At 41.2% G+C, this 19,424-nt stretch overlaps 1 protein-coding gene across 3 annotated transcripts in view; it reads left to right on the forward strand.

Annotated features, from left to right (window-relative positions):
• The window catches only part of LOC113028093 (vesicle-fusing ATPase-like), a 30,012-nt gene extending 14,491 nt beyond the window's left edge, over nucleotides 1-15,521 (forward strand). For all 3 annotated transcript variants that reach the window (XM_026178082.1, XM_026178083.1, XM_026178084.1), the window contains exons 10-22: nucleotides 1,158-1,323; nucleotides 1,477-1,551; nucleotides 2,218-2,405; nucleotides 3,248-3,343; nucleotides 4,506-4,662; nucleotides 4,781-4,914; nucleotides 5,084-5,150; nucleotides 5,276-5,355; nucleotides 7,848-7,982; nucleotides 8,210-8,323; nucleotides 12,566-12,621; nucleotides 12,834-12,906; nucleotides 14,908-15,521. In XM_026178082.1, the coding sequence (XP_026033867.1) occupies nucleotides 1,158-1,323; nucleotides 1,477-1,551; nucleotides 2,218-2,405; nucleotides 3,248-3,343; nucleotides 4,506-4,662; nucleotides 4,781-4,914; nucleotides 5,084-5,150; nucleotides 5,276-5,355; nucleotides 7,848-7,982; nucleotides 8,210-8,323; nucleotides 12,566-12,621; nucleotides 12,834-12,864 (1,299 nt within the window). In that variant the 3' untranslated portion in view covers nucleotides 12,865-12,906; nucleotides 14,908-15,521. The remainder of the gene's footprint in view (nucleotides 1-1,157; nucleotides 1,324-1,476; nucleotides 1,552-2,217; nucleotides 2,406-3,247; nucleotides 3,344-4,505; nucleotides 4,663-4,780; nucleotides 4,915-5,083; nucleotides 5,151-5,275; nucleotides 5,356-7,847; nucleotides 7,983-8,209; nucleotides 8,324-12,565; nucleotides 12,622-12,833; nucleotides 12,907-14,907) is intronic.
• The last annotated feature ends 3,903 nt before the right edge of the window (nucleotides 15,522-19,424 follow it).

Below are 19,424 nucleotides of genomic sequence, written 5' to 3' on the forward strand. Positions count from 1 at the left end.
TTAACCAGATTTTCTTATTTTGAGAATTTTAGTAGCCAAAACAAAGTCAGTTTTCTGCACATCTTCCAATAAAATGCAGCTGTATCAGGTGCGTCTAAGCTCCAGGGCAGAAAACTTTTGGAGGACAGAAATGGACCGCAGCACACTGATGAATTTTCAGCCTTGAGTTGTGCAGGCAGATGAACTTTTCCACAGAATTCAATGGCCAGCACCAACATACTTTACCCGAGGACCTGAAAACTGACTCCCAGAACTAAGAGACAATTATAATATTGTAAGACCTTGAAAATAACAGACAGCTCCTTAAAACCAACCCCCTGTTTATTTGGTAAACTTATTCATACACCTATATGTTTAAGAAATTAAGCTACAAGCAAAATTAAGCGTGTTTGAGAAGGAAAAAAAGTTTAAAATACACATTTGTGTTTGTCTATAGTTTATCTTTTAGACATTTTTGCAAATTGGTGCATGTTTAAAGGTGTTATCTCTTTTCTTATACTCTGTGTATATACAGCGCTTATATCCTCCAGATGTTCCAGATGTACTCCTTTCAATAAGTTTTAACAGAGAGGGCTTTGTTCATTTATCATTCAGTGCATGATTTAGTGCAAAAGATGGACTCGTTCTGGCTGTTGGAAGTAATTTCTGATTTATAGACAAATAAAAACCTTTGACTTTTATATGGCAATAAAATCAAACAAGAACTATGTATCTATACTATCCAGTTCTGATTTCAGTTTAGGAAAAGTGTGTCAGGAAGGTCATATTTATCTAGATAAATCTGAATTTTTATATTTAAGCATTACCTTTTCTAAGGCTTCTAATATAAAGAGAGAATGTTCCTTAATTGATTTGTAAACAGGGAAAGTTTTTTTTTAACCCCCGTAGTTCATCTGTGTTGTCTCCCCTGTAGTAAATATGATAAACATGCATATCACTTTTGCGCTTTCAGGTAAGTAGGTGTAACTGTGTAACACCATCTCCTGCAAAATTACTTATATCCAGCATGACAGATGTAGAAAAACTGGATTTACTCAGCATTATCGAGGCGATGTCCTCCCTGCTTGTGTGAACAGATGGTATAGGATAAAGGTGCAAAGCAGGTATTTACAGTTTACACATTAATCTTCTTCCTCTGCGTCTGTGTCGGCGAACAGCTCGGTGCCAACAGCGGCCTTCACATCATCATATTTGATGAAATTGACGCCATCTGTAAGCAGCGTGGCAGCATGGCAGGAAGCACAGGAGTCCATGACACCGTGGTTAACCAGCTGCTATCCAAGATCGATGGAGTGGAGCAACTCAACAACATCCTGGTCATAGGTGCAAACATGCAGACATTTTCTCGCAGTATATGTAAACTAGCATAAACACTTTCACATTTAAATCCTGTCCTGTGTCACGCCTGAACAGCCAAACTCTGTCTCATTACTTTTGTTCTTCCCTTTCTTCTGGTTTCTTTTCTTTCTGCCTCAGGTATGACCAACAGGCCCGACCTGATAGATGAGGCCTTGTTGAGGCCAGGAAGACTGGAGGTGAAGATGGAGATTGGTAAGAAGTAGCGAACACACAGAATTTCATTCAGTAGACTTAAAACAGCGTGTCCACAGCATGTCTTTTGTCCTTTCTTCCTTCTCTTACCCAAACTGGTCACGGCAGATGGCCCCGCCCCTCCCTGAGCCTGGTTCTGCTGGAGGTTTCTTCCTGTTAAAAGGGAGTTTTTCCTTCCCACTGTCGCCAAAGCGCTTGCTCATAGGGGGTCATCTGATTGTTGGGGGTTTCTCTGCTGTATTATTGTAAGGTCTACCTTACAATAAAGTGCCTTGAGGCAACCTTTGTTGTAATTTGGTGCTGTATAAATAAAACTGAATTGAACTGAAAAGAAAGTTAAAATGATTATAAAGAACATATTTTTAAAACCTATGAAGTAATTAGTTAAAGTATTTGCTCAAATAATTAATAGAAAATCAGTGAAAATACTTCTACTGTGGGTCAGAAAGTCTTAAAAACAGTGTAAATAAGTAATACTCGTGCTATCAAATGAAGAAGTAATGTATCTTATGCAGATTTCTGCAAGTTAATACCAGCAGCCTTACTGGTAAAGCTCAATGGATACAAGGCTGTTATCAGCTGTGACTCTTTGACTGTGTGCACTACAGAACCAGTACACCACACGCGGTCACTTTCTCCATTTCCTTTTCCACTTTATTCTTCAAGGCTTACCGGATGAAACTGGGCGAATTCAGATCCTCAACATCCACACAGCGAGGATGCGGGAGAACAAACTGCTGGCTAGCGATGTCGACGTTAAAGAGCTGGCTGTGGAAACCAAGAACTACAGCGGTGCTGAACTGGAGGGTCTGGTCAGAGCTGCTCAGTCCACAGCCATGAACAGACACATCAAGGTCAGTCCAAGGAGCTTATTTACTGTCCATTTATTAATGTGTATGTTTTTTGGGTTATAGAAAACAAGGAAATAATAGTAAAATGCCCTCAGAGCAATATGTTCCTCACTAATATAAGAGTTAAAATACTGGCAAGCAACCAGTATTTTCCACAAGCCAATACGCACTATAAAAAGCAAATACAAAGTTTAATTAAAGGGCAGTAAATTTAAAAAGAAAACTAAAGGAAGAGAAGAAGGAAAGTAGAAGTAATGCAAAAAATGTATTCAACTTTTGAAAACCTGTTCTTTTTATATTAGATACATTATTTTCAAAAGCACTGACAGGAACAGTGTCATGTTCCTGGCTTAAGTTGCAGGCCACACACCTGGTGGGCATAATATATGGTATTATAGTGCCAGTTTAAGCAGCCACCCAGGTGTCGAAGGGTTGGGTAGGTATCCAGGTGTGTGTGCTTGTGTGTGTGCCCTCCCTTAAGTGTTTTATCAGGTGCATTGGCTCAAATCTATACTGCTCAGTAAGGCACAAAGATAAGGTGAAGTTCTCATCTGTTAAGCATTCTGCCCCCGCAGAGCAGCAGATATTGGAGGGTGATGATAAATGACAGACACATGTCTGATGGCAGCGATGTTTCTCTTCACTCCTTTAGGCACTTATTCTTCCCTCCCTCCGTCTCTCTGTCTGACCTTTCTGCTCTGAGGGAGTACATTGTCTTCTGACACATTTTGCAATCTACATGTGCAGTACTTCATTTAATGGATTTCACGAGACAGGGTACGGAGTTCATTCGAAGCAATTTGCTGTCTCTGTACCTGTGCTGTTTGTCTGTTGCTCTGATGTAGGCCAGCAACACAGTGGAGGTAAACATGGAGACGGCGGAAAAACTGCAGGTCAGCAGGATAGACTTCATGGCCTCGCTGAATAACGACATCAAACCCGTAAGTTACTGTGCACATGTCTCTCTTAAGTTCTTAAACATGAAATGCAAAGTACAGTGAAATAAAAGTAACATTAATAATCAAAATAACCTGAAGTTTAACTCAACCATTCCCACCTTCTCTGGCCTTTTCGTTATTCCGTAACATGATCCGTGAAACATCCTGAAATATTTGAGAGAAATGTTGTTTCTAAAATATAAAGGAAAACCTGAGTTTTGGATAAGTTTGTCGGTTTGTCTTATCGTACGTCATTCACCATCACGTTTTAATCTAACGCCCACCACAGACAAGAAGACTAATAAACGTCAAAATCGGGCGCACTCTGACATCAAAATCCATGCATGATAAGTCCGAGTTTTAATCACAGACTTTGAGATTTTGCAGTCCAGTCATGCTGCTGGTGGATCTTTGCAAAGAGAAAAACTTTGAATGATGGTGCAGAAACAGAAGCTGCATGTGACCTGCTTGAGAAAACTGAGTGCTCCTGTTGGTTGTTAATAATATTTATGTGATCGAACACTATTTGCATGAGTCGAGATTTTTAAAAAAAGAAAGAAGCTAGGCTAGGATTTAGCTTGTTTGTTTTTATCAGGCTCACTTGAGACACTTAGAGTTTAAAACCACCTTACGCTAAACGATCAGTTGTGCCACAACCTTTGCAAAAGTGTTTTGACTTGCAACACTTAAATCTCTTGAAATTTAGTGGCAGGCTGGAATCTTTGAAAGATGCCTTTTCTCCTCATTAGACTGTAACTAAAACCTGTGATGACAGTATTATGAAGTCGAGCTGATGTCACTAGTCTAAGTTTTGCATATAAATATAAACATTTTTTTCCACTCTGGGCATGAGTTTTGTTTTTGACAGGCTTCAGGGGCCTCTCAACACTATTTTACACCTGAATTGAACCTGTTCACCTGCTAAATGTTATAAGAAGCAGTCCAGGTATAAGCAAGAATTATATCCACAATACTTGTAAATTATATTTATTTGTGATTAAACTTCACTGGATTCAGATGAAGCACTTGTGCAGGTTATACAAGACTACAACACAGAGGAAATATCTTTTTTATAACTAATATTTCCATTCTCGGTTGAGCTCATGCAGGCAAACAAAATTAGAGTCTCACTTTCTGTTTTCCTCTCCTTGTACCACTTCTTCAGGCATTTGGAACCAACCAGGAGGACTACGCCAGCTACATCATGAACGGCATAATCCGGTGGGGTGACCCAGTGTCAGCAGCCCTGGAGGACGGGGAGCTGCTGGTGCAGCAGACAAAGAACAGTGACCGCACGCCACTAGTCTCTGTGCTGCTGGAAGGTAACTCTCACACGTGTCATGCAACCCAAACACATATAGCAAATAAAATAAGGTGAGGACAGCGGCCTGCTTTACTAACAATTAAAATGGTTGATCAGTGATTTCTTTTCACCGCCAGGCCCACCTAACAGCGGCAAAACGGCACTGGCGGCTAAGATTTCTGAGGATTCCCAGTTTCCATTCATCAAGATCTGTTCTCCGGACAAGATGATCGGACACTCTGAGATCGCCAAATGCCAGGCCATCAAAAAGGTAACAGATTTCATAATGCAGATACAGTGCATATAAATACCGGATGTTTGGGTTAAGATGCTAGTGTAGTAATGTCATTTTTAAAATACTAGTAGTTATTTTTAGTGTTTTCTGGTGTGTTTTTTCTCTGATGGCGATCAGGTTGTACCTTTTTGTTTCCCTTTGGCAGATATTTGAAGATGCTTACAAATCCCAGCTGAGCTGTGTGGTTGTGGACGACATCGAGCGCTTGTTGGGTAAGACGAGAGAGCCCAAAATATTTTGCGGTCTTCTACTCAGTTGCCTTCTGAAGTTACTTTTTATTTGAATCAGACTTGATGAGACCGAGGAAATGAAATAATAAAATTATGTTTGTCGTCAGATTACGTTCCTATTGGCCCTCGTTTCTCCAACATGGTGCTACAGGCTCTGCTGGTGCTGCTGAAGAAACCACCTCCAAAGGTAACCAGGGTTTATTTCTTGCTCACTGTCAGTGTTGCTAGTCCTGAGGTGGCAGAAAGAGGGCAGCAGATCTTATGGATGCCAACATAAAGTCTTGCGAGGAATTGTTAGAGGTCTTTGCCTGCAACTGGCATGTGTGAACGCCTGTGTGTGAGTGTATGGTTATTAGCAAGTGTTTTGGTCCAGGCCTGTTGTGCTCGGAGTGAATGGTGGTGGTGGAGACCCATTTCTCATAGTTTCTTTAGTTGTAGTTTGTGTGTGTCTGTTGTTGATGGGTTTGTGAATGAGGGTATAGCTCACTATATGGCTGCATGTGCATGAGAAGTGGCGCGGGGCCTGGTGTTGAATGCCTGGCTGCAGTGCTCCTCTGGGGTTGTAAAGCGCTGGGCCCAGCGGGGTGCCTGGGGCCGGGGGAGGCCAGGGGGACACGGAGGAGAATGAGCTCTGTGAGAGAGCCAGGACCTGGCAGCACTGCCGCCTGTGTGGCACCTCATCTGCATGCAGCATCACAACCCCCCACGCCATGGGGGGGCAGGCGGCAGCCATAATCCCCCTGTCTGCTCGCCACTCCTCTGCCTCTCCTCCTTGGTCTTCTTCTGGTCGTTCTCCAACTCGTCGGCTTAGTGCAGCGACATTTCTTTTGCTTCCCCTCTTTCTTCCCCGCTCATGTTTGTCTTCTCTACTGTTGCCCTCTGCTCCATTATGCTGCATTATGCTGTCTTTTTTTCTTCTTTCTATTGTTTTCTATTTTTTAAACTCCTGTTGTGACTTAGAGCCCCTGCTCAATGTCGGCCTTCACCTGGGCAGCCAGAAATCTCCAGAATATGACGAAATCAGTCGCCCTGTATTCCAATAACCAATAAGAGCTTTGGCATCAAAGACTGCCTTCATCAAAATTTGGATAACATGAGAATTTAATTACAAAATGTTCACAATTCGACACTTCTGATTGGCTTGTTTGTAGTCGCGGGCAATGAGAACATAACCCGGTGTGATACAGAAAGTGCTGATGTTGCAGCGTAAGCCATTAAAGGAGCAGAGTAGAAGCTTCTGACACAACTTCCCCACCGTCCTAAAAATGCATACAAACAACATGTTTAATAGGGTGGATATGAGTGAGAAAACAAAATGCAAAACAACCTTAATTTTAATTTTTACACATATCTGTGATTAAACCAGCTTCTCATGGACTACATTTAATAACTGTTGTTTAGCTAATAATAAAATTACTGTTGTCTAAGCAGGTGCAGCTTGTTTTTACAGGCCTGTGGTCTCTCAGCATCAGATACATCACATACCAATGAAACATGTCAATAAAAATAATACAAATGAGATAAAATGAAGATTTTCACCTTCATATCTGTCAAGCAGTGAAGTTGTTATATATGCTGCTTGTGTTGCTAGAACTTTGACTTTATCAAAGACTGTATTCTGAGGAAGTTAACACGGCTGTAGAAGCAGGGTTGGCATTGTGATTGCGTGTATAGACCAGGTGTATGTTACATGCATCAGCTGACTTGCCTTAAAGCTGTAAAACTATACAAATGATGGACAGGTTGTTGGTCAGAGAAAAAAAAATGCTGGAACTGGGGTGGCCAAAATGTTCGTTATTATAAGGCTTCATAATATGGCTCAAAGACCATAGGTGACACATAGGTGTGCCCAGTTTTTGTATAGTCTGGCTGAGTTCTAGATAAGAATCAGAATCAGAATGGGGTTTATTGCCAAATGTTGAGCAGGTTTACAACATTAGGAAATTGCTGCGGTGCTTCAGTGCAAACATAGTGTCATAAATAGCACTTAAATAGACATGGAAAAAAATAAAAGTAGGGATAAGAATTAAAAGTGCTACGTGGAAAGATATGTGCATGAGCTATACATGAGATATATACATGAGAATAAGAATTAAGAGTGCTACGTTGAAAGATATATACATGAGTGCAGGTGGTGATCAGTGCCAAACATGGAATGATGCAGTGACACAGCGTAGGGTCATGTGTTAGTGGCGGGTACAGTCATATGGTTATTGTTCATGTGTCCAACAGCAGAGGGGAAGAAACTGTTCTTATGGCGAGAGGTTCTGGTGCGAATGGACCGGCGCCTCCTGCCTGAGGGGAGCAGGTCAAACAGACTGTGTCCAGGGTGAGAAGGGTCAGCTGAGATCCGAGCTGCACGCCGCAGTGTCCTGGAGGTGTACAGGTCCTGCAGAGATGGGAGTCTGCAGCCAATCACCTTCTCAGCAGAGCGCACAACACGCTGCAGTCTCTGTTTAAGTGTTGAAACCATCCAGGACACGCAATCATGATGCTTGAACCTCTGTTAGAGCCATCACACACTTTCATCTGGACTGCTCCTGTGCTTTTCCTGTACATTATCAAATGGTTATACATCATTGGTCTCTCTTTTTCCTATGACCAATAGGAGGAGACCAGCTGATGAATGTGAGGGAACGATTAAAGATCCAGACAAAATGACATCTGCTTCTCTTTCAGGGTCGTAAGCTGCTCATCATTGGCACCACAAGTCGTAAAGACGTCCTTCAGGAAATGGAGATGTTGGATGCTTTCAGCACCACCATCCACATTCCCAACATCTCAAAAGTAGAGCAGCTGATGGAGGCCTTTGAGGTAAACTACACAACTATGAAACTACAAATTTCTAATGTCTGTTTCTAAGAATTGCATCTATGATGCAAGATGCTTTTCTTCTGTGAATTTCTTCTTACCATTAGACTTGGCGACATTGTTTTTGCTTACTTTTTTATTAGAATTCCTGAATGCAAAAAATGAATGACAGAATTTAAGTGTTTCTCTCTCGCACTGATTGTTCCTGTGTCTCTTTCTGCTTTACACAGCTGCTGGGCAGTTTCAATGAGAAAGAACGGGCCATGATAGCTAAAGCTGTACAGGGCCAACGCTTGGGGATCGGCATTAAAAAGTTGCTGATGCTGATTGAAATGGCGGCACAGGTGAGAAACTATTATGGTCTTTATTTTGACTTTTTTCAACAGTTTAGTTAGTTTTATGTTGTAGTTAGTATGAATTTTGCGGTAATGCAAGTTTTTTTTTGTCTTCTTTTTAAAAAAAATATAATATTTGTGGGTTTATGTAAAGTGGATGGTTTGACACTGGGGGCACACTTTCACGACTCCTATAATTAATGATCACCATTGGTACACAGCAAACAATACAGCTTTTAAACATCAGCCTGTGATGACCCATTGTGTGTAGTTTCGTACTTTGGGTTTGCGTTTAAATTTGCATTCTCAGATGTGCTTTCGTTCCCTTTTCCAAAAATAAGCACATCTTTGCTTTAAATCTATTCCAAAAGAGATTATTTTAAGTAGGTTGGTAAAATTGCAACACAAAAAGATGGGTTTTTGGCAGCTTTTTAAAAAAGATCATTAGATTCTGAAGCCGCTGTAGCAAAATCTCGGTCTCGGTTTCAGCCTTGCATGCACAGCAAGCAGGCCTTGATCACATGACATCAGGCACCTGCTGGGGCTATATGGATGCATAAGTGCACTCTACTCTACTCTTTATGTTGGTGCTTGTCCATGCAAAATTCTAAAAGTCAAATCCAGAATCTTAAAGTCAGAAGTTAATGGGCAGTGACATGATAATATTTAGAAGACTTAGTCAGAAGCCTCGCAGCGGCTTTTATTGAATAGGCTGCAAACGTTCCAAGGAAGCTTTGTTAAGACAAGTAAACTGTGAATTACAATTATCCAGAAGTGATGAAATAAATGCATTAATAACATTTTCCATCATGACACAGTGGAAACTGGCAATATTTCTTAAGCGATAAAAGCGAAAGCGAGATTTAACATGACCGTCCAAAGTGAAAGCTGAGTCAAAAATTATCCAAAGGTTGCTGATAGAAGATTTAGGAAATGTGGCAAGGGGACTTTCCATTACCTCAGGCACAAATCTGTCAGGGGCACATCAGAAAATAGTTAGCCTCCAACTTTTAACAGAGTCTAAGCACCTCTGAGAAATCTGTAACTTACAAACGTCTTGTGGTTTAAAAGAGAGATACAACTGAGTGTCATCTGCATAGCAATGATAATGAGTGCTCAAAATGTGCAGAAGGAGCAGATCTAACAGAAATATATCAGCGATCTCATATATCTCATAGACAAACCCAAACATCTTCTATGACTAGTTTTCAGTTCAGTACCGAACACAAATTAACTCATGTATCCTCAACCCAAGAGAAAAAACACGAAACCAAATGGTGTGTGCACAACGTTGTTATGAGTACCGCGATTGACGGGGTGATGTTGACCGAGGCTGGGCTGTGGCATTCTGCATGTTGCCATATGTATCTGAGCCTCTCCTGCAGCTTTGCATGAGAGCGCCGCCTCAGATGTGATTGTTCTTGGTGGAAATCGGATCGGACAGAGGTAACAAGATGAAGTGCTCCAACCCGTACTTGTGCCATTCTTGTGACAGCACCCTTCCCTGCAGCTGTTTCAGCAGGACAATGCCAAACCCTGCACTGCCAGAGTAGCGCAGGCTTTTCTGGATATCAAAACCCTGGAACACGATGTGCATCGACCCAGCGTGTTGCAGGCTCCACTCCTAGTTGAGCATAGCTGCAGACTATGCTCATCAAGGAATGGAAAACAGTTCCTCAAACAACACATCTGGACTGCTTGGATGTCATACCTTGTATTAAATGTCTTATATAAGCAACTATTATGTTGTTTGTCTAAAAATCTATTTAAAATGTGAACTTATGTTTCTTTTTTGACTATTTTTGGACATTTCTTATGCTGTTGCAGCTCCATGTGTACTAGTTGTGTTAGACAACAGAAAGGTCAAGTTATTTTGGGGGTACGAAACTTGTGAAGCACAAGAAAACAGTCTTTTCAATAACTCACTCATCACCTCCCATTTTATTCAAAACACAGATTTCATACTGGCACAGGCTTTGCGTTATTATTATTTTTTTCTCTCAGTGTGGTCTGAGCTTGAGCAGGCCGTCCCTCCTCTTCTTCGACATCTGGCCGGCATTCTCGACAGTCAACAGGATCCGTCTGTCAGGCACAAAAAACTGTCATCTATTAGCTGTAGTGAAAAACTGTGTGGCTTTGCTGATGATTTGTTGAGGAGAGGGATCCAGTACATTTCTAGTTCACAAACCATTCTCTCCAATACATTCATAGTTGTGAAACCGTGCTCTGCACAGCTTTCCAAGTTATATTCACGTGTTGCTAATAAGATACTCATCAGAAAAGTCTTAGGCTATTCGTGGTCTGGTTTTACCTACGATTTAAGCAAAGATCAGCCACTGAAGGGGGCAAATGTGAGGGGTAGGTTTAAAAAAATAAATAAATCAAGGAGACATGTACAAAAATGAAAACATAGACCACCAAGTCATAGCAGATTTTTGGTCTCCTTTCAACCCACCCGTTATGTAGAGGGATGCAGTGGGTACAGAGTCTTCTCACCTTCCTTACTTTGCCTAAAGGGATTTGTGGCTTGGCCTCCAAGTTTTGTTTTTGTGCATTTTTCTGTACAGTAGCAAGCGGTGTAGTTCTTTTCTGCCCTGTTCCCCTAAATGATTTACTTGGAAAGCCTGTAGGGACATTGATCCTGTCAGGACACAAAGCATAATCAACCTGATTGATCATAAATCGTTTACTGATCGGTACTTGGACTGGTGGAGGCTTTAAAGAGGACTTTTGTTTTGGGGTTTTTTTTCCCATTACAGACAAAATATATGATTTTACAGCAGTAAGGGTGAGTACAAGTAATCCCTGTGAGCCAAAAGCTTTAAACTGCTCTAAATGTGCGGTTTTCAGCGGTTCCATTTTCCTGCTCTTTGCCTTGTATGAGCTTTATTTGTGAGCATAGAAGCCCCACCCACCTGCCTTTTGTTTACAAAAGGCAGCCAATCAGGAAAAAATGAGGATGCTTAAATGAAAGGGTGACAGAGGATAAACCGCTGCACGGCAGCTCAGTAGTTTTGAGTTATGCAAAACTTCTTGAGCCCTTTTCTATAAATATGCAGCTCAAAATGAATAAAATTTGTCCCGGTTAGTTTTTTAAATGAATTTGTTCCAAATGAGTAATAGTAATACGTTTGTTTAAAATTAAAAGATGTCATCCTTTAACTGTTTACCTCCACTGAAATGGACAAACAGTATCGAATTAGTCACTGTAGTAACCTGTGACATCATGTCCAGCTGTGGTGATTTTATTTTGTGAAAACAAAACCGAGAAGGAAAAATAAAATGTAACAGGTAGAACAATTAGAAACAGGAACTAAATATCCTGTTACTCGATTTGCCAAAATGATGATTTGTGTGTCCTAAATCTTTACTCCTGTGACCTGTGAGGAGATCACAGAACCAAGCAGGATTTAATTAAGTCGCTGTCGTACGTCACAACAGGAAATCTACATTCCAGTGATCATCTCGTTCTTTGCTTCTCTCATTTTTTCCCTTGTTTCTTACAAATTTCTCAGATATTTCTAAACTCCTGAAGTAAAGTTTTAAAACTTGAAACGTTTCACTCCAGCTAATCGATGTCTGCTGCTCAAAGCCACGATGAATTTTCTTCGTCCATCTCAAAACCTCATATTTCAAGTAATATTTGTTTACCAAACCGATGACGGACATCCCACCAGCAGCATCAGACAAACCCAAATCACACCATTAGCTCCTTTCTTCTCCCGACTGTGTCTCTGTTATGTTGCCTATGTGTGCAGCCTGTTTGTTGGGGCTGTGTAATTGCTGTGGTATGCTCCAATGCTATGCTCAGTGCCCCCCCCCCCCCCCCCCCCCCCCCCCCACACACACACACACACACCCCATTCTGAGCTTGAAGAAGTATGAACCTGTGTTTGCCGGGACATGCTGCAAACAGCCGCACTCACGTACACATTTGCGGTCTTTATCTTTTTTCCTCTCATTCCAACGTTTCCGACTGCTCTCATGTCTTAACTCTGGTTGCTACAGGCGATTCCAGACATACTGTAAGTTATTGCATAGGTTCCCATTAATTTTGCTTCCTTTTCCCTCCCCTTCTCTTCAATCCAAACTGAAACATGAACTCCAGGACCCGCCGCCGTTGATAGCATGCCGCTGTGATGTTTAACACCTGAAGAAACCCGTGCATGTTCACAAAGAACCTGCTAATAAAATATATAGTTATTTTATCGTATGACTGTTAGCACTAAGCATGCATATCTGTCTTTTCAGATGGATCCTGACTACAGAGTTAGGAAGTTCGTGAGTCTGCTGCAGGAAGAAGGAGCGTAAGTATTCCTTTCCTGTTTCTAACCACATCACCAGAGCAGGATTGACATTGAACACTCACACCGCACACACGTCTGTCACTTTCACCAGCTGTCAGTTACAAATGTAGCAGAAAGGAAAAAGTTAGTCAGAAGCACAAAGTGTTTACATTTTAATCATCGTACCAAGTGTGATTTATAATACACATTTTGTCCTTTTTCTCCCTCTACAGACTGGTTTCTGATAAGTTTGTGGCAATCTAGACTCAGTGGAGCCACGCGGTGAAATAGAGGCATCCTTCAACGGTGAGGCCGCTTTAAGCTGAAACGTTAAATTTTTTAACTCATCATATCCTGTCGAGGGTTGAGGAGAGCTGATGTGAAAGTCTGTGATTCCACTCTTTGAAGAGTCACAGTCAAAGTTTCGAAATAACGTTATGCGAGTCCAGTCAAGCAGATGTAACCACAGAATAACGGAGGATGTCGTTAAAATGCGCTGACTCAAAACTGAATTACCAAACTTACCTTTGACTAAGTAGTTTTACAGCTAATCTGTGCGTGCGTGGAATCGGAAGCATCACACGAAACAATTGTCACAATAAAAACACTTCCACAGGGCACCAAACACTACTGTAAAAAACCCAACAAAGTGAATGATTCGGGTGTTTGAGGAGACACCTTTAGCAGGAACAGCTTGAAGTAACCATTTTCTATATAACTTTATCAGTCCTTCATATTATTGTGGAGGAATTTTGACTCCCTTTACAAAGTCACTTTAGTTCATTGAGGTTTGCGATCATTTTTTATGCACTGCTTTCTGAACTTTTTGAGGCCTGGACTGCAACACCTTGATTCTTTCGAACGATCCAGTCTTGGCCGAGCTTCAGCTGTTGGGTAGATGGCCTCACATGTTACTCTAGAACAGTGAGTAACAACAACCCCCGGGCTGGTCCGTGAGTCGTTTGGCACCGAGCCCCGAGAGTTGAGACTCGGGTGTGAAATTGATGGTTTTCAGGGGTTTTATCGTTATTTTTTAATCGTTTTTATCGTTATCTAAGTTTCCCTGGGTCTTTTTCCGTGTGTTATGAATAAATCTTCCTTTTTTTGGTACTGGTACTGGTTTTATTTGTTGTATTTATCAGCGAGACCTTAAAGGCCGGTCTGTGAAAATATTGTCGGACATAAACCGGTCCGTGGCACAAAAACGGTTGGGGATCGCTGACCTAGAATACTTTGGTATGCATTGGAGTTCATGACTACAAGGGCCCAGGTTTCGTGGCTGTAAAACATGCCATCACGGCGGTGTCGCCACGCGTGTAGCTGTGCTGCCATGTTCTTTATGTGGAGAGAACAGACATGTCTCCTGGCAATGCTTCCAAACGAGCCATACTTGTTCAGTCTTTTTAGAATTTTACTGTCATGAGCTTCAATATTTAATATGCTAACTGAGGCCTGTAGAGCATGAGAAGGAGCTCTTGGATCCACTCCTGGGAACACTGGCACCTATCTTGAATGCTTTCTACTTCTTTCTGAAATTGTTTAAAAATTAAACCCTTCCCAGATTGATGGGGAGCAACAATTGCTTCTTTAAGCTCATTGCTGATGTTTCCTTTGTGGCATTAACACACCTGAATGCTCCAGACCAGCAAACTGCCAAAACGTCTGCTTTTATTAAGGTCCTGAAACTTGGAATTAGTGAGGTTGTATTTACTCTGCATGCTGCTTCTGTGTTTTGACTTAATAAAAAAAAATGACATGCTGTTATATGTCATGTTTTGCTCTAAATCTCCAGCATTTTAAGACCTGTTAAGGACCAGATTATCGTTATTATGTCCTGAGACATAAAACCTTAGAATTTAAAGAGGGCGTGCTTTCTTTTTACCTTGACTATGCATGCTTGTAAAACTGTGACGTGCATTGGGTGTTGTTCAGTTCTGACAATGATTTTGCTCAGAATGTTGGCATCATAAAAGCTCTCTAGGTGAATGAATACAAAGTTATTATCATTCCATGTCTTTATCCGAATCATTACAAAAACGCAGGGCAAAGTTTAAGAAAGTTATGTGTCTAAGTTGCTAATCTTACCTTCTGAAATGAACCGCGGGAGGACGGTGCCCACGGTGATAAACAACAAGTCTTTCAACAAGTAGCGGGAGCTTTGCTTCTCATCTTGGCATCAGAGGCTTATGGTATAGCTGGTGCACAGCGTGCCTAAAAATAGGTCGACTAGACAGGCGCTCTCCTGTGGCAGCATGCCTCCTTTGCCCGCCTGCCTCATCTCACTTTTATTTCTCTCTCTTCACTCAGTTGCAGAGGATCAGAAGACTGATAAAGGATGGCAGGAGGAAGCAAACGAGATATAGATCCCATCTCTCTACATCCTTCTCATCCCTGAAGCTCTGCGTGCTTCTCTGAGCTGCAGACACCAAGCAGGCAGTCTCCTCCTCTGCAGCATTATGTGATAATATAAAATAAGAGATATGCGCAGTGCTTGTTGTATCTGGGTGTCTGCTTGTGCTGCAATCTCTTTGTGATACCTCTAGCACTCCATTGGGATTTTATATATATGTATACAAAAAGAGTCGGGGCAAAGTACATGTGCACAAACACTAATTATGATAATGTTTGTTTATATAGACTTTATTTGTAGGAAGAGATCATTCCATGACTTCTTTTCTTATGTTGCACATTTCCTTGCCTCTGATCTTTTTAGTGTATGAATAAAATAATATTACTAACAAAAACATTGTAGTATCTGTAGTTAATGTTGTTTTTAAAGGGACGTTACAAAGGAACTTGTGCTGTGTGTTCCATTATTATAATGTAGGTTTTCAGTTGCTGTTTAGTTCAGACACTGTTTTCTACAGTAGCATGTAAAAAGTTCCTGCTCCCAAGAAAAATAAAAAAAGTTAACTATTAAATGTTCTCATGGCTGTTGAAATCATAAGAATGTCATAACTATCACTTAGTGTAATTACCTCCTGATTATGAAATATTTGAGAAGAGATGAACCCATTCACACATTTGAGGTTAACCTCCACAGCTTCTGGGTTGAGCAATGATTGTAGAGCCTGGCAAGAAAACACTCAGCCATTTATGGAGGAGCTACTGCTGCATGTGTGCACGTTTCTTGATGCAGTTCTCCAGGATTGTAGTAAAAAGTAGCAAAATGTTGCTTGAGATATTAGTAGAAAATCAAAATGATGTCGCTGTATCATTTTTTTTTCCTTTTTTGTATTTTCTGCAAGTGAGATTAAATTTGAGCTAAAACTTGTGAATTATGGGAAGCTGAATTCATGCACATACATGTTTTTCTTTATAAAGAGATCACCTCATCCTAAGTAGTAGCCAGTGTATTATCAAGAACTCCGGGAGATCACTGGATTAGGCAGGTGCCATGGTAAATGGCCTGTATTTATATAGCGCTTTACTAGTCCCTAAGGACCCCAAAGCGCTTTACATATCCAGTCATCCACCCATTCACACACACATTCACACACTGGCGATGGCAAGCTACATTGTAGCCACAGCCACCCTGGGGCGCACTGACAGAGGCGAGGCTGCCGGACACTGGCGCCACCGGGCCCTCTGACCACCACCAGTAGGCAACGGGTGAAGTGTCTTGCCCAAGGACACAACGACCAAGACTGTCCAAGCCGGGGCTCGAACCGGCAACCTTCCGATTACAAGGCGAACTCCCAACTCTTGAGCCACGAATGATAGTTCATTTGCTCGTTCTAACTGGATCAACAGCAGTAGTTTTTAAGAATCCTTTGAGACTCTTTTCAGCTTTAGATTCATATACATTTCATGCAGTATGTGGGTTTGAATCAGAATAACCTACCTACTTCCACAGAATGGCTCATGCATGTGTTTCTCAGATATCTCTGGAGCTGAAAAAATGACACGTGCATGGAAGTGTCTGCAGTTCACTGAATGACCACTAGAGGCTGCCTCTTAAAGTGAGTTACTTCCCATGCACTCTTGTTAACATGCTCAAATGTAGAGCAGCTAAAGTGGGATTTATCCTTCTGGATTAAATCTGTATGTTGAGCAAAGAGTATGATGTAACTGCCAATCCTTCTGAAATCCTACACCATAACTTCCCTATATGAGTAACTACATGTCACGTCAGCACAGCCTGCAATGACTGTGATTCGCTCCTTCAGTATTATTGTTTCCTACTACACATTTCTAGTTGCTTCTTCTACCATAGTTTTTTCAAACCTACTTGAAGAGAGCAGATCGACCTGACGATAGAAATTCCACCGCAACCCAAAGCTTTGGATGTGAAATTGCAGAGCAATGCAGGGATACCACATATAAATCCTAGCAACAGCACTAGCCAGTCGAGTAGACAATATTGTATATAGATCCAACAGAGAACAAAATTAAACCAGTGGTCTGTGTACTTTGTTTGAATTTTAGTTTTTTTCTATGTTTGTTCTTTAGCATTTATTAGCTAGTATCTGGACCAAAGACTATAAAAGATGGACAAAGCTGTGCTTTAAACCTGCATTCTTTTTATGGCCACATGATGGCGATACTTGTAGTTACAAGAGGATTTGCAGTCCTATAAAAATCTTTGGAACAATTACTTTCTAACTTGACCTCCATAAAGACTTTCCTTCCGTGTTTATAACCACTCGATGGCATCATAACGGCTACATCTATGTTTTGCTAGCTAATAACCAAATGTGCAACCAATGCGATGTGATTGTGCAGCTGGAAAAAGTCACATACACGTCTACTCAAGTTGGAAAAGAAATATTTGGTTAATCATGAAAAAAGTTTAGCCTCTTGTCTTTATGAGGGAGATTGTTGAGTATTGCAGCATCGACAGCGATCAACTCGAAGGGAAATGATGACGGAGGCAAAAATGTCCTTAATATTTTGGGAACTTTATTCCTCATTAACACGCGGCAAAACTTTTCTTCATAGGTGCCGTATCTATTTCTCTTCTTCTTCCGTTTTAGGAACGTACAATGAAACAGTGCCTCCTTGTGGTGAGCACTAAAACACTGTCTCTGTTAAACCACAGTAACCATAATGCAGTTAAACAATGTACAACATGAGTACACACAACGAATATCTTAACACCCCCTCTTGTACTCAGGTTGCTGGAATCTAAAGAAAAGTTTTACAATGAACGATAAACAGTCGTACAATCTCTACCACACTTCCTTTTCCCTTTTTTTTTTTTTCTCCTTTTTAAGCACCAAACATAATGTCAGCAAACTTAGCAAGTTTTAGCTTGGAAACAGGTTTGGTCATAACATCTGCCACCATTTCTTCAGTGGCGCAATATAATAGACACATTTTTCCTTCATTTACAATGGACCTTACAAAATGATATTTAATGTCCACGTGTTTGCACCTCTGTCGGCTCACAGGGTTTTTAGCCAGGGCAATTGTTCCCTGGTTGTCCTCGTACACTATTGTTTGAGTGTAGCTGTAGTCATCTATACCTTTCAAAAGCTGTTCTAAATATATACACTCTTGCATTGTGGAAGCCAGAGCCATATACTCTGCTTCACAGGTAGAGAGCGCCACAGTGGGCTGTTTCTTGGTCTTCCATGAAACTAAAGAACTGTTGTTACATAGACGTACACAGTAACCAGTAGTGCTGCGTCTGTCGGCAGTGTCACCTGCCCAGTCAGCATCACTGTAGGCCACTAGACCCAAATTTTCATCTGTGTTTCTTCTAAAACACAACTTCTTATCTTTGGACCCTTTGAGATATCTCAACACATGTTTCACAGTTCCCCACTGTTCTTCTGTAGGCTCATGGAAATGTTGCGATAACTTGCTTACCACAAAACTCAGGTCAGGACGGGTACCTGATGCAAGGTATATAAGACTGCCTACAGCCTCTCTATACATCCTCACATCTCTTATCTTAGTAGCACCTTCTGTGTAACACAACTTCTGATCACAGGGAGTTCCTCTGGGTTTACAGTTCTGCATGTTAAACCTCATCAGTATCTTGTTGACATAGGTTTCTTGTGACATTGTTACACATCCATCAGACTGAGTGAAATCAATACCCAGAAAATGCTTAAGTCTGCCCAAGTCTTTCATCTTAAATTTGACTGAAAGCATTTCTTTCGCATCCTTCATTACCTTTTCATTGCCAGCAGCAATTATCAGGTCGTCCACCCAGATGATCATAATCACCTTACCATCTTTTGTCTCTTTGGTATAAACACAGTGGTCTGCTGGGTTTTGCCTGAAACTGTTCGCTGTTAGGTATTCATGCAAAATCCTATTCCAGTTACGACCAGATTGTTTTAACCCATACAAGGATTTTTGTAATCTACAGACTAGCCCTTCTCCCTCTTCATAACCTTCTGGCTGATCAATGTAGATTTCATAATCAATGGGAGCGTGTAAATATGCTGTCTTCACATCCATTTGATGGAGTAACAGGCTCTCCTGCGCTGCTTTCTGTAGCAAAACTCTTATGCTAGTTAAGTTGGCTGTTGGTGAGAATGTCTCTCCATAATCTATCCCCGACTGTTGGCTGTAACCCTTGGCTACGAACCTTGCCTTGTATCTGTCGTTTCCCTCAATGTCACTCTTAATGGAATAAACCCACTTTCCCCCCACTGTTTTCTTCCCTTTTGGCAAAGTGGTTAAGGTGAAAGTGTCATTTTCCCGTAACGAGTGGATTTCTTCATCCATGGCTTTGATCCAGTTCTTTGAGTTAGCTGATTCTATGGCTTCCTTAAATGTGTTTGGGACACCACACACTGCCCTGTAGCAGTAGTCTATGGTAGTGTGGATCTCATCGCTGCCACTGTTGGCAGCTACAAAGTCATTTA

The sequence above is a fragment of the Astatotilapia calliptera genome, chromosome 8, assembly GCF_900246225.1.
Source record: "Astatotilapia calliptera chromosome 8, fAstCal1.2, whole genome shotgun sequence".
Lineage (NCBI taxonomy): Eukaryota > Metazoa > Chordata > Actinopteri > Cichliformes > Cichlidae > Astatotilapia > Astatotilapia calliptera.